General features: G+C 37.7%; 1 protein-coding gene across 19 annotated transcripts in view; it reads left to right on the top strand.

Annotated features, from left to right (window-relative positions):
- Nucleotides 1-14938, top strand: part of LOC133643381 (R3H domain-containing protein 2) — a 134787-nt gene that overhangs the window by 78404 nt on the left and 41445 nt on the right. For 13 of the 19 annotated variants that reach the window (XR_009824677.1, XR_009824678.1, XR_009824676.1 and 10 more), the window contains 9 exons: nt 528-614; nt 696-819; nt 3132-3210; nt 5061-5120; nt 5405-5545; nt 5660-5768; nt 8077-8172; nt 10584-10633; nt 11993-12046. Coding sequence is in view for 16 of the 19 variants with exons in the window: in XM_062037913.1 (XP_061893897.1) it covers nt 528-614; nt 696-819; nt 3132-3210; nt 5061-5120; nt 5405-5545; nt 5660-5768; nt 8077-8172; nt 10584-10633; nt 11993-12046 (800 nt within the window). In the remaining 3 variants the exon portion in view is untranslated. The remainder of the gene's footprint in view (nt 1-527; nt 615-695; nt 820-3131; nt 3211-5060; nt 5121-5404; nt 5546-5659; nt 5769-8076; nt 8173-10583; nt 10634-11992; nt 12047-14938) is intronic. The other 6 variants (XM_062037912.1, XM_062037917.1, XM_062037914.1 and 3 more) reach the window with 3 other exon arrangements.

A 14938-nucleotide genomic window follows, 5' to 3' on the forward strand; every position in this document is an offset into this window, starting at 1 on the left:
ACCTAAAAGTTTGTAAACAAGTTTTTGCAAAAAGAGGGGTTCGTAAATCTAGGTTCCACTATATAAATTTGAGTTTTGCGGGAGTCTTTTGCGTCGCTGATATTGCAGCTGTCAAGTGGATCAATTATTCATGTGTTGTTTTATCTCTGGGTTGCTACAGTGTCGTCTCGCTGCGTTTCTGTCACGTCTCTGCGTCCATCATTGCCAGTTAAGCTTACTTCTGCTTGGACATACAATCAGCACAACTGAAGGAGAGCCATGCCATGGCGCAGAAAAGGCTAGCTCTCTGTTTGATGTGTGCAGAAAACACTTCATGTGCGGCCCCTATCCTTTGCATACAGCTAGCCAGACAGCTTTTTGACAATTGTAAAAAAAACGTAGGTCTCGCGTGACAACTTTTTAAGTTCAAATGACAAATATTGTCACGTTTTAATCCCACGAGATCTCATCACACCCCTGTTGAAGACACGTGTAAATAAATGCAACCTTTTTCATTTAGATTTTTTTTTGTTTTCATTCCGTTTCAGTCTAACGCAAAACTGAAGTTGGTAAGAAGTCTAGCAGTGTGTGAGGAATCTGCTGGGCTGTTCGGCAATGATGGCCCTCCAGAATCGGTACTCTTTCTTTTATCCTTTAACATGACGTGCTCGAAATGCCACATCTGTGTCTTTTTGCTGAATGCTGTTATTCTCCAGGATATCATTCAGCTTCACATCAGCTGTCCATCTGACAAGGAAGAGGAAAAGTCTTCCAAGGATGAGTATGAAAATGAAGAAAAGGAGAAGAAGGACAAAGCACCACGGAAGATTTTGTCACGTGGTGCGTTTTTAAACATATCAGAGCTAGCTAGCTAAGCTAAGCTGCCATACAGAGAATCTTTGACTGGCATTTTTGCAGTAGGGTCTTGAACACAGCAGAGCACTCTTGACATATAGGAGATCTTTGGCTGATGTGTTTGCAGTTGGTTCCTAAAAGCAATAGCACACTTTTGTCATACAGTGTGCTATATGACAAAAGCACACAGGAGATTTTTTAATTGATGTTTCTGCAATAGGTCCTTGAAACTGTAGCACACTATTGTCTTATAGTAGATATTTTACTGATAGAATAGATCCTTAAAAACAGAGCACTCTTGTCGTATAAGGGTTCTCAATGAATCTGAAAGTTATTTTATTTTTGTAGTTCAGTACAAAAAAGTGAAATGCTTTTTTTATATTTTGAAGAGTGAGTGTCTTTATTTTTTTAAATATTTGGATGACTATAGTTTATGTTGACAATAAAAACAACTTATTCAGTTACTTATATTTTTTGTAAAAAAGTTACAAATATTGTATACTACTGCATCAAGCTTGAATCAAAATCCCTAATTTATTTGATAGTGTTAGGAATTATTTGATAGATGTTATAGATACTAGAAGGAGCTAACACACATATATATATATATATATACACACACATACAGTCGTGGTCAAAAGTTTACGTACACTTGTAAATAACATAATGTCATGGCTTGCTTGATTTTCCAATAATTACTACAACTCTTATTTGTTTGTGATAGAGTGATTGGAGAACATGCTTGTTGGGCACAAAAACATTCATGAAGTTTGGTTCTTTTATGAATTTATTATAAATCTACTGAAAATGTGACCAAATCTGCTGGGTCAAAAGTATACATACAGCAATGTTAATATTTGGTTACATATCCCTTGGCAAGTTTCACTGCAATAAGGCACTTTTGGTAGCCATCCACAAGCTTCTGGATGAATTTTTGACGACTCCTTTTGACAAAATTGGTGCAGTTCAGCTAAATGTTTTGGTTTTCTGACATGGACTTGTTTCTTCAGCATTGTCCACACGTTTAAGTTAGAACTTTGGGAAGGCCTTTCTAAAACCTTAATTCTAGCCTGATTTAGCCATTCCACTTTTGACGTGTGTTTGGGGTCATTGTCCTGTTGGAACACCCAACTGCACCCGAGACCTAACCTCCGGGCTGATGATTTTAGGTTGTCTTGAAGAATTTGGAGGTAATCCTCCTTTTTCATTGTCCCATTTACTCTCTGTAAAGCACCAGTTCCATTGGCAGCAAAACAGGCCCGGAGCACAATACTATCGCCACCATGCTTGACGGTAGGGCTGGTGTAGGCCTCACATTTTCTCATCCAAACATATTGCTGGGTATTGTGGCCAAACAGCTCAAATTTTGTTTCATCTGACATCACATGGACAAAGATAAGACCTTCTGGAGGAAAGTTCTGTGGTCAGATGAAACAAAAATTGAGCTAAAATTAAGGTTTTAGAATGGCCTTCCCAAAGTCCTGACTTAAACGTGTGGACAATGCTGAAGAAACAAGTCCATGTCAGAAAACCAGCAAATTTAGCTGAACTGCACCAATTTTGTCAAAAGGAGTTGTCAAAAATTCCATCCAGAAGCTTGTGGATGGCTACCAAAAGCGCCTTATTGCAGTGAAACTTGCAATGGGACATGTAACCAAATATTAACATTGCTGTATGTATACTTTTGACCCAGCAGATTTGGTCACATTTTCAGTAGATTCATAATAAATTCATAAAATAACCAAACTTCATGAATTTTTTTGTGACCAACAAGTATGTGCTTCAATCACATTATCACAAACAATTAAGAGTTATAGAAATGATTGGAAACTCAAGACAGCCATGACATTATGTTCTTTACAAGTGTACAGTATGTACACTTTTGACCACGACTGTATATACTGACATGCTACGCAGCTCACACCACAAAGCATTAAAAACCAGCCAGGCTCCTTTGGTAATTTCTCACGATATCAAAGGTTTCATTCCTGTCCCTATAATTATCCAGCTCCCTCATCATTTTGGCAGAAACCCTCTGGCATCATTAGATTCTGAGAGCAGAACAATTCAAACGACATATCCTGTCTAACACACTGTATACATAGTAGCATGTATACGGTATTTTAATGGGGACTGCATACTTTACTTTTCCTGATGGTCATTCTCCCTAAACAAAATATGTTGTGTTGGAGGCTACTTGTCCATTATTTGTAACAATGTTATTGACTTTTGTACTTGAATCCCCATCTCTTCTAACTTTCATCAAAGTTCCACTTTCCACTCTGTTTCTTTGTTAGACTCCAGTCAGGAATACACTGACTCCACGGGTATCGACGTTCACGAGTTTCTGGTCAACACACTGAAGAACAATCCCAGGTGGGAGCTTGATGCTGGAACAATGATCTATTTCACAGTAGCATTAGCTGTATGATTGTGTATGAACCAAGTTACCCGAGCAGTCGGTTGTTAACATAATGTGTGTCATAAACATTCTTGAACAGTCGAATGTGTTTCATTTGCATTCATTAAGGATGTACAATGAACTTTTTAGCCAAGAGAATGGCAGCAAAGGTAAAACAAATAGAAATCAGAAATTCAATTTAAAGGGGAAGTGCACTTTTTTGGAATTTTGCTTATCATTCACAATTCTTATGTAAGACAAGCAAACATGTTTTTCTCTTTTTATGCAAATTAAATTGTAAAAAAAAAAAAAAAAAAAAACCTAGCGAAAGTCATGCTAACTTTAGAGCTAATAGCATTTTTTCTATTCTGACTATACATTTCTTTAACAACATCCAAAAGCATCCAACAGTTTATATACACGCTGTGTGTATGTATGTACACTATGTTATGTAGTAATATTTACGCATTTTGCTCATTTTAGGCAAACCGCGACGTATTAATTTCACACTCATCGCAATGTTCACTTTTCCCTTCAGCAATAACAACACTATTACTAAACATGGCAGATTTGTGAGTGACAAAAACTACTTTGGGACAGAAGATGATCCAGAACCTTATATTTTGGAGCATGAATGCTACAAATTTTAGAAGCTGTGTGCTAAACTGATGCAGCATTAGTGAAACACAAAGCATCATGTAGCAGTATTGCTAAGTGCTTAACAAGAAATACAAACTACAGACATAATATATCAATCGCTTGCTGTATAGTGTCTGCTCGCACTACAATGCCGACTGATAGAATGTTCGTTTCTTCCCGATGAGATGAAAAATGAATCATAAGTCTCACACAGGTTAAAAAAAGGTGCCACAAACGAGCGTCTTTTCGTTTCTTTCACGCCATTTACGGGTCTGAGATGGATGTCAAAATTGACCAACATCTCGGTTTATGGCCATAACCTACTACTTTACAGGTGAATGGCATGATTTATAGTTAATGCAATGCAGCTGTCGCTCAGTATGTCAATACTGTTGCTTCAAAAGCTACATGGCTCTCTCTGATTACGTCACCACTAAAAGTAGTTGATCTGCGTTAGCGCTTATAATCACATAATCACTAATACTTGGTTAATATTCAGGTCACAAGATTTAAAGGGAGTATTGTTGCGTTTTTTTCAATGTTTTTTGACGGTTTTATGGGCGCAATAGAGTACTTCCATTAGCTGGATATCGGTAGGGTTGTCAAAAAAAAAAAAGCAATGTTTTATTTTATTTTTTAAAATCGGTCCTGTCCTGCCACTCAGACAAATCATATTGTTGATGTAGATGCCCATATCTGCTGTACAGATTTAAAGTACAAAAGAGAAGTGTTGGATACTTCTCTTTTGGCCTTATTTGTATTTGACTTTATTAAATATTTGGATAGGATTTTATTTAACAAAACCTGTTTTCTTTTAAGTAATATACATTTATAATAGCTCATTTTCTATTTTATGGAAGAATTTTGTTGATCGTAGAACTGGCACCGAATGTTATTAAAAAGTATTCAATTTGAATTGTTTTGACTCGAATCGTTACCCCCAGGCATCGAATTGAATCGTGTGTTGCCAAAAAGATTCAAAGCCCTAATTATTAACCGCCACATACTTGCTGTATTTTACGAATTACAATGCATAAAAAGACAGACATATGTGTTCTGGCCTAACATAAGGATTATGAATGATAGGCACATTTAAAACAAAAAAAAGTGCAGTTCCCCTTTAATTAATCTACATGCTTGGTCAACAACTGTAGATTATCTCTCTTCTCTTAATTTTGCCTCCCAGGGATCGAATGATGCTGCTCAAACTAGAACAAGATATCCTGGAGTTCATTAATGATGACAAGTAAGTCATGTTCTTTATTTGGCTATTTCACATCCATTTGTATTCATTTAAGTAATATGTTTTTCACATTCACAAGAGACTAGTGTTATCTGTCAGTATATCTGGTAAAGACTCAATTTGTTGGAGGTGCTGCTTACTGTATTAATGTCAGAATATTCCCATTTCCAGTGATTTGTCATGATAGCAAAATGACTAATTGAATTATCTGGCTATTTTCTAAGAGTACAAATACAGACTCAATACAATCCATGTATTCATCCATATGTGTGTGTGTTAACTTGTAGTAACCAGTATAAGAAGTTCCCCCAGATGACTTCCTATCACCGAATGCTGCTGCACCGCGTAGCTGCCTACTTTGGCATGGATCACAATGTGGATCAGACGGGCAAAGCTGTCATCATCAACAAGACCGCCAACACGCGCATGTGAGTGTTTGTAAACGCTTTAGTCAGCAGCTAAAAAACGCGAGAAATTAGAACTTAATTACTTTATATTTTTACAATGATGCTGAGGCTTTGCACCCGCTTCTTTTTTTGTAGCCCTGAGCAAAGGTTCTCAGAACACATCAAGGATGAGCGTAACATGGACTTCCAGAAGAAATTCATTCTTAAGAGAGATGATGCCAGCATGGACAAAGATGATAATCAGGTATGTTCCACTTATATATATAATCTACACCACTCAGATTCTGCTAAGCATTTTGCAATATTTAGTAGAGGTGCATAATAAGGATGTAACGATAAACGGTATAATGATAATCCCCGGTAAAATTCCCGACGGTTAGTAATACCGTTTACATTTTCAAATACAGAAAAATGTCATTTATTAATGCGTTTTAGGCAACACTGCTTACTTCCTGAAACTATGTCGTGCGCACGTGTCGTTCGGCTTGAAGAAACATTGCGGAAGACAACGTTACAGACTTTGCTTGGGAGATTTCCCTCGCAGTAAACACAGCCAAGCACTTGGTTCAACTTCATTTTCCTTCGCTTTATTTCCGTGGTGTCTCTGCGTTCTTTTAAGAGCACATTGCTGTTTTTCGATGGCGTCAGGTGTGGATAATATTGGACTAAAAGTATACAGAGAAGGGGAAAACTATTTGATGTTGCTTTCATTTTCTCAACACAGCATCCATCAGCTGCTGTGACTGAGAGTTAATGAGGTGAGGAAACATGCGGCAGGCGATGTGTCGTGAACGTTGTCACAACTTGTTTATAAAGTCTTTAGTTTGTTTACTGGGATGTTCACTCCTCTTTTATTTAACTGCAAACTGTATCAGTGTTCAAATAACATCAATACTAGCTAAAATGTTTCGTCATCTCATCAAATTCAACACAGGCTGTGAATATTCTGTATTCGATATGAGAGGTACCACTCCTGTTTATTTTTGTTGGCCAAACTAAACTGTTGGTGTTGTTGGAGAAGAACAACCCTTGTTTATTAAACTTTATTTTCATTAGCCAAATTGATTTGTGTTTTATTTTGATATCAAAAAGTAAACAGCAAGTTTTCTTTTACATTACTTGTTTTTTAATTTCATAAAGTTATTATTTTAAAAACCATTCATGTGACATAGGATGTTAATATTTTATGGTGTATAGTTAATTTCTATACAATTTTTCTGCTCAAACTCTAAATAGATCTGTCCTGTACATGTACAGTCATGGTCCAAAGTTTACATACACTTGTAAAGAACATAATGTCATGGCTGTCTTGAGTTTCCATTAATTTAAACAACTCTTATATTTTTGTGATAGAGTGATTGGACCACATACTTGTTAGTCACAAAAAAACATTCATGAAGTTTGGTTCTTTTATGAATTTATTATAAGTACTGAAAATGTGACCAAATCTGCTGTGTCAAAAGTATACATACAGCAATGTTATTATTTGCTTACATGTCCCTTGGCAAGTTTCACTGCAATAAGGCGCTTTTGGTAGCCATCCACAAGCTTCTGGCAAGCTTTTGGTTGAATTTTTGACCACTCCTCTTGACAAAATTGGTGCGGTTCAGCTAAATTTGTTGGTTTTCTGACATGGACCTGGGAGGGCGCGGTGCGATGTCGGGGTGGCGCGTGTAACCCTGGGGAACATGATTCATCAGTATCGTGCTTCAAAAAGCAAAATATGTGCACGACACAGTGTGCTTATTGTAGCCATTAATTACGACTTCCTAATTTTTAATTAACTTAACTTTATCTGTATCTGGGGGAGAGAAAAAAAATTAGAATCTGAAAAAATGAAGAAAACCCTCAAACTTTTTTCCCTAATTTACCGCCATACAGATGCACTCGTGCCCCCACCTTGCTTGACTGTAGACAAAACGTAGCTTGTGTTGCCAGCTATTTATACAATATGTAGGAATATACAGTAAATAGTGACATATAATTCCAAAAATGTAACTACTATCTACTACTCTACCAGCTACTGGGCAGCACGGTGGGACAGGGGTTAGTGCATGTGCCTCACAATACGAAGGTCCTGATTTTAATCCCAAACTCGGGATCTTTCTGTGTGTCATGTTCTCCTCGTGACTGCGTGGGTTCCCTCCGGGTACTCCGGCTTCCTCCCACCTCCAAAGACATACACCTGGGGATAGGTTGATTGGCAACACTAAATTGGCCCTAGTGTGTGAATGTGAGTGTGAATGTTGTCTGTCTGTCAGGGTTGGCCCTGTAATGAGGTGGTGATTTGTCCAGGGTGTGCTCCGCCTTCCGCCCGAATGCAGCTGAGATAAGCTCCAGCACCCCCCGCGACCCCAATAGGGAAAAGCGGTAGAAAATGGTTGGATGGATGGATGTAACTACTATCATGCCTTTATATTTCTTCAAACAATGAAGTATGTGCATGAACTGTGTTTTCTCCTCAACTGGATGGTATTGATGTAAATTTCTCTCCAACTCACATTTGCATAACACTTGACACTAGTGTTATAATGGTATGCCCCCCATCTTAGATTCGTGTGCCGCTGCAGGACGGGCGGCGTAGCAAGTCCATCGAGGAACGAGAGGAGGAATATCAGCGGGTACGAGACCGGATCTTTGCCCGAGAAGTAAGTTTTGGATCTGAGTACATATTATTTACATTAGTACACACACACACAATGCATTTAATTAATACAACCTCCAGCTCCAAAACATGCAAGATCTTTTGTCAGGAAATACACCGTTCATTTTTAAATGGTGTGTGTTTGTTTAACTATAATCTAAAAGTGTTTGCTTGGTGCAGAGCTGTGTATAGGGCCACATGATTGGTCAAAAGGCACTCACATGATTACAGGGCGCCACGAGTGCTACCAAGGTTAAGCTGATGCTCTGATAATACTATTCAGTAACAGAAGAGAAAGTCAAACGCAAATACAAATAGACAGAGTAGACCTTGAAAGAGTAAAATAAACCAAATTTTGTGTGTAATGATAGATGATAAAATTAATTGGAAATCTCATATAGAATATATACAACATAAAGTGGCAAGAAATGCATCAAAAGGTTGACGTCCCCTGACGTCACGTCCGGCTCATAACTATGCGAGGCACGAAGTGGTGGGACAGTGTATGCTTGCGTTGTTTTAGGCTTTTGGAACCATTCAAAACGCGAAAAGGATAAAAGTTTCTTCCGAGTTCCTCGAGAGGTAATCAAAAAGGGTGAAAGATGTCAAGATTTTACGAAAGACAAGAAAAGGGGCACACACTCCAGACCAAGGGAGCAAAGTCGAATAACATATAAGTTTGCAGTGATCACTTCGTTAAAGGTTTGTTTGGTATGCTTCTAACATTTAGTATTTCTCAAAATTATTTGTATTTTATCTTGTTTTGGAGTCCTTAACGTATTTTTTTGCTACGAGTCTTTCGTAAACCACCAACTCGCCTAGTCTAAATTAAAAAAAAGAAAAGAAAAAGAAAGCACATTTTTAAGAGTTTGGCAAAATTATGGTAATAAGTTATTTTATTGGTCCTACGGGGAATTTATTTTACGTTTGTTGCGCAGTCAAGTGAGCAGTGTGTGTCAAATACGGCTGCAAAATTATACTTTGACAAGATTATTGTAAGTTTATGAGCTGGAGTATGTTTAGACCAACATCTATACATACAAAACCCAAAACCAGTGAAGTTGGCACATTGTGTAAATCGTAAATTAAAAACAGAATAAAATGATTTGCAAATCCTTTTCAACCTATATTTAGGTTTTGGAGCAACATATGTTGCCATCCAAGCAACGTTACCATGGACGCCCCTGCTTATTTCAGCAAGACAATGCAGAGCCATGTGTTACAACAGCGTGGCTTCATAGTAAAAGAGTGCGGGTACTAGACTGGCCTGCCTGTAATCCAGACCTGTCTCCCATTGAAAATGTGTGGCGCAATATGAAGCTTAAAATAGCAGAAGGGAGACTGTTGAACAACTTAAGCTGTACATCAAGCAAGAATGGGAAATAATTCCACTTCAAAAATGTGTCTCCTCAGTTCCCAAACGTTTACTGAGTGTTGTTAAAAGGAAAGGCCATGTAACACAGTGGTAAAAATGCCCCGTGACACATTTTTGCAATGTGTTGCTGCCATTAAATTGTAAGTTCATGATTATTGGCAAAAAAAAAAGAAGACGTTTCTCAGTTCGAACGTTAAGTATATTGTCTTTGCAGTCTATTCAATTGAATATAAGTTGAAAAGGATTTGCAAATCATTGTATTCTGTTTTTATTGACGAATTACACAACGTGCCAACTTCACTGGTTTTGGGTTTTGGAAACGTAATCAATATTATTCCATATCATTTTACAAAAAAAATAATTTGGAAATTACACAAGAATGTAACATTTAGTAACATGTGATCTTAACTTATTACATTCAAAGTGAGATATGGCATTTCTTTTATTGATTATAATTTTGATGATTGCAGTGCCTTGTTCACCCGCTCACCTCCCAGGGGGTGAACAAGGGGATGGGTCAAATGCACAGGACAAATTTCATTTGTGTGACAATCATTGGTACTTTAACTTTACAGTTTATGAAAACCTTGAATTGAAAATCTCAGGAAGTTTGGGGTTTCAAAAAGTCTTAGCTAAAATCATCAAAATAATAATAAAGACTTGACATACCTCACTTTGCATGTAATGAGGTAACATCACATATTAGTTTCACATTTGAAGTCAATTGCTGTTATGAATAGACTTGTACACCATATTCAAATTTTTTTGTTTTTCCCCTATATAATGACTGAGAGAAAATGTGGTGGGAGGAAAACATGCAACTTTTCTCTGACTACAATTAACATTCACCTACCGAAAATTAGGAGTGTCTACTGTAGCAAATAGACCACTAACTTAGTCGCTGCTCTGTGACATTCATCTGGCGGCAACTGTGAACTGGAGCTGGAACTGCTTGAAATAGACATAAAACACTTTCCCTTAAACATGGCAGCCTTGGGCCAAAGTGCCTTAATAGGAATAAAGCCTTTCATAATGTGCAGGTGTCTTTTTTCTTACAGTCTTCTCAGAATGGATACATCAATGACAACAGGTAAGATGATGCAATGCTACTTTATTTTTTGTGTGTGTGTGTGTGCAATGAAAGCCACAAGCTTTACCTTGTTTACACATCAAATGTAAGCAATACAATGACTTGTATGGACAATTATGACAACTTCAAGCCATATAGCTCATTGTACACTGTTCTGACAAATTCTGAAAATATGGTGGAAATGAATGCATTGTGCACCTTTGAGTAAGAGTAAGAAATCATTATTTGAAGTATTTTATTGCAAAGCACCTTGGCTATCAAAGTTTAAAGAATGGAGTATTGAAAGTGCGTGCAACAGTTGCAATTGTTGCCTTAGGCCTTTTTCCACCAAAAGTTCAGGAACTTTAAGTTCCTGGAACATTTAGTTCCTGTAAACCTGTGTGGTCTTTGTGTTTCCACCGCATTAAAAGGTTCTGGTAGTTAATACAAATTTGGCTGGTATTATTTCTAGTAATACCATGTAAATAAACAGAATATTAGGCATGTTTATTTTATTAAAGGGAAAGTAGATGAAATACGATCAATAATAGACAAAACAATATGATTTAAAAACAAAGTGTACCAAATTTCATATAATATTAACGCTTTTGTCCACAGTATGCAACTGTCAGAAAGTCGTCCCACTCAGTAAATGATAAATTCATGAATTCACTCGAGTCAATATAAAGAATACACGTAAGTGTTTATCCCACGACGACAACATTAACACATCCGATTTAGCATTAAACTGTTAGCAGTAGCATTTGGTTCACTCTGGTTGAGATGAATAACTACACAAATGGTGTGTAACTGACTACTTTTAACAAAGTAAATATTTGTTCAACCTTTTACATTTCTCTTCAAACGATGACTATGTCAAAACCCAGTAAGAAGCTCATCTCGCCGCTTCGAAATCCGTCTGAATACTTTGTAGTCCCCTTTAAATACGTTTAAAAGACTACGTCCACTTCTCGTAGCTTGGAGTGTTGAAATGAATTTCGCAAAGAATAATAAACATTATTAAACTGAACTTTGGTTTAAATAAACACGTTGTCCCGCATTCTGTAATGATGACTGGAACTTAGAATACAAAGTTTTAGCCCAGCCCAACCCTGCTAAGGGTCCAGGAACTTTATGAAAGTCCCACCTCGCTACCAGCAACTAAAAATACTTCCTGAATAATTAAATCTGCGCAGGTAGTTTTTGGTGGAAACACAAGGGGTAATGGACAAGTTCCTGTTAAAGTTCCTGCTGTGGAAAAAGGCCTCTCCTCCATCCTTTCCGGGAAGTCCTACACCATGTCTATTTTTTTCCTCCCTCTTCTGTTGTAAAGTGCCGTCTTGTAACCTTGGCATTTTCTCCCAACATTAACCCCAACAGACTTTCCACTGAGGGCTACTGCTCTAGCTCCCAAAAGAGGAGGCAGATCTTTAGGTATTGGGGTGCTGTTGACCTTTTTCCTTGTGTGTTTCCATGCCCATATTTGAACGTAGATTAGTGATGATAGTGGTGACTTCTGCTTGGCATAGTCCGCTGATTGATGGATTGGCTATTCCACTCTACTGCACCGTGGGGCTCCCCATGGCCCATGCATGGCTGCTTTGTGGTTTCACTGAAGACTGAGTGGTGTACTTAACTTTCTAACTACCATCCACCCGCCCATTGTACACAGTTCTTGCATTTCCTCGACAGCAACATATTTGTTTTGTGGTTGGCCTGTCCTTTCAGTTTCTGTAAGCATGTCATTTGTTGCCATATAGTAATGGAGCCAGCATAAAAAGATTGTAGCAGTAAATTGAAACTAAAATGTTTTTTTTCTGTATTTCTTCAAGTAACAAACTCTATCCTGATAGATGACTTATTTGCTGACAAGCAAACCAAAAAAGCAGCAATTGACCAAACCACGTCAACTATCCTTTTCAACCTATATTCAATTGAATAGACTGCAAAGACAAGATACTTAATGTTCGAACCGGTAAACTTTATTTTTTGCAAATATTAGCTCATTTGGAATTTGATGCCAGCAACATGTTTAAAAAAAGGTGGCACAAGTGGCAAAAAAAAGTTGAGGAATGCTCATCAAACACTTATTTGGAACATCCCACAGGTGAACAGGCTAATTGGGAACAGGTGGGTGCCATGATTGTGTATAAAAGCAGCTTCCATGAAATGCTCAGTCATTCACAAACAAGGATGGGGCGAGGGTCACTACTTGGTCAACAAATGCCTGAGCAAATTGTTTAGGAACAACATTTCTCAACCAGCTATGGCAAGGAATTTAGGGATTTCACCATCTACGGTCCGTAAATCATCAAAAGGTTAAGAGAATCTGGAGAAATCACTGCACGTAACATTGAATGCTTGTGACCTTTGATCTCTCAGGCGGTACTGCATCAAAAAACGACATCAGTGTGCAAAGGATATCACCACTTGGGCTCAGGAACACTTCAGAAAACCATTGTCAGTAACTACAGTTTGTCGCTATATCTGTAAGTGAAAGTTAAAACTCTACTATGCAAAGCCAAAGCCATTTATCAACACCCAGAAACACCGCTGGCGTCCGCTGGGCCCGAGCTCATCCAAAATGCCAAAAAAAATTACCTTTCTCAGTTGGAACATTAAATAGCTTGTCTTTGCAATCTATTCAATTGAATATAAGTTGAAAAGGATTTGCACATCATTATATTCTGTTTTTATTCACGATTTACACAATCTACCAACTTCACTGGTTTTGGGTTTTGTATTATACAGGTTAGAAGCATGATTTATAATCTAGAATTAGCTTTCACCAACTCAGAGGCATGAAGCAGCTCAAGTAGTCAATACAACTTGCTAAGCTAGTTGGCTCACTGTGACCACGGCGCCACTAAAAGTAGTTTGTCTGCGTTAGCGTTTATAATAGCAATATCGCTAATACTTGATTAATATTCAGGTCACCGGGTGTAAATGGAGTATTTTTGGCGGTTTTCTGAATTTTCTTAGAGGGCTTTATGTGCGCAATAGATTACTCCAATTAGCTACATTAATAGCCACCTTCCACTTGCCATATTTTACAGCTTAGAATGCATACAAAAAGAAAAACATGTGCTCTTGTCTTACATAAGGATTGTGAATGATGGGCACAATTCTAAAATAAGGGCAGTTCCCATTTAATATTTAGAATATCAATAATACAAAATGGTTTGAAGACATGCTTGCATAAATGTATTAGATATAAATGGTGCCGCAGAAAAATCGATACTCATCCAAATAGTGAATCTTTTTTGTAATAATTCTGAATTAAGACAAATTAATGAATCCATTTCTAAAAACACATTTTCTTCGTCCATCTTCGCTTTGAACCTGTTTTGAAAATGTTTTATAATATTTAATTGTATTATACGGTTAGGCTACGGCACACCCTGCTACCCCGAAAGGTACAAGCGGTAGAAAATGGATGGATCGATGGATGTTTAAATTGAGAGCAGTGTTAAATCGATAATTGATTCTGAATCAAATAGTCACCTCAAGAATCAGAATCGAATTGAATCGTGTAATCGTTGTAATATAATTCCTACAGATATACCGTAATTTCCGGACTATAAGCCGCTACTTTTTCCCCTCGTTCTGGTCCCTGCGGCTTATACAAGGGTGCGGCTTATTTACGGCCTGTTCTTCTCCGACACCGACGAAGAGGATTTCGGTGGTTTTAGTACGCAGGAGGAAGACGATGACACAATGATTAAAGACTGACTTTTCATATACCGGTAGGCTGGTTATTTTGATAACGTACAGGTGAGCACTTTGTATTACTTTGCACCGTTGTATTATTTGTACTCTGCACGAATGCTGTTCGCCATGTCAAAGATGTGAAAGTTTGATTGAATGATTGAAAGATTTATTGTTAATAAATGGGACGCTTTGCGTTCCCAAACAGTCATCTCTGTCCCGACAATCCCCTCCGTGGTAGCAGGAACCCCTATATACTACGGTAATTACACATCAAAACCCTGCGGCTTATAGTCGGGTGCGGCTTATATATGGAGCAATCTGTATGTTCCCCTAAATTTAGCTGGTGCGGCTTATAGTCAGGTGCGGCTTATAGTCCGGCAATTACGGTAGTTGGATATTAGATACATGGTCAGTGACTTACGGACAATTATTTAGTAAATCCCTGTGCCTCCTGGTGGCTATGGTTGTCTTGCTCAGATTGTCACACACGCAGTGTACACAATTTCATGGTGTTTCAGCTCAACACAGCATTGAACTGTGTGAGAAATTCAGTTTTATAGGTTCAAACTTTTGGGTTTAATAGTTAATATCTGAAGTAAAATAACACAGGCAACA

Source organism: Entelurus aequoreus, linkage group LG26 (assembly GCF_033978785.1).
Source record: "Entelurus aequoreus isolate RoL-2023_Sb linkage group LG26, RoL_Eaeq_v1.1, whole genome shotgun sequence".
In the NCBI taxonomy this organism is placed as follows: Eukaryota; Metazoa; Chordata; class Actinopteri; order Syngnathiformes; family Syngnathidae; genus Entelurus; species Entelurus aequoreus.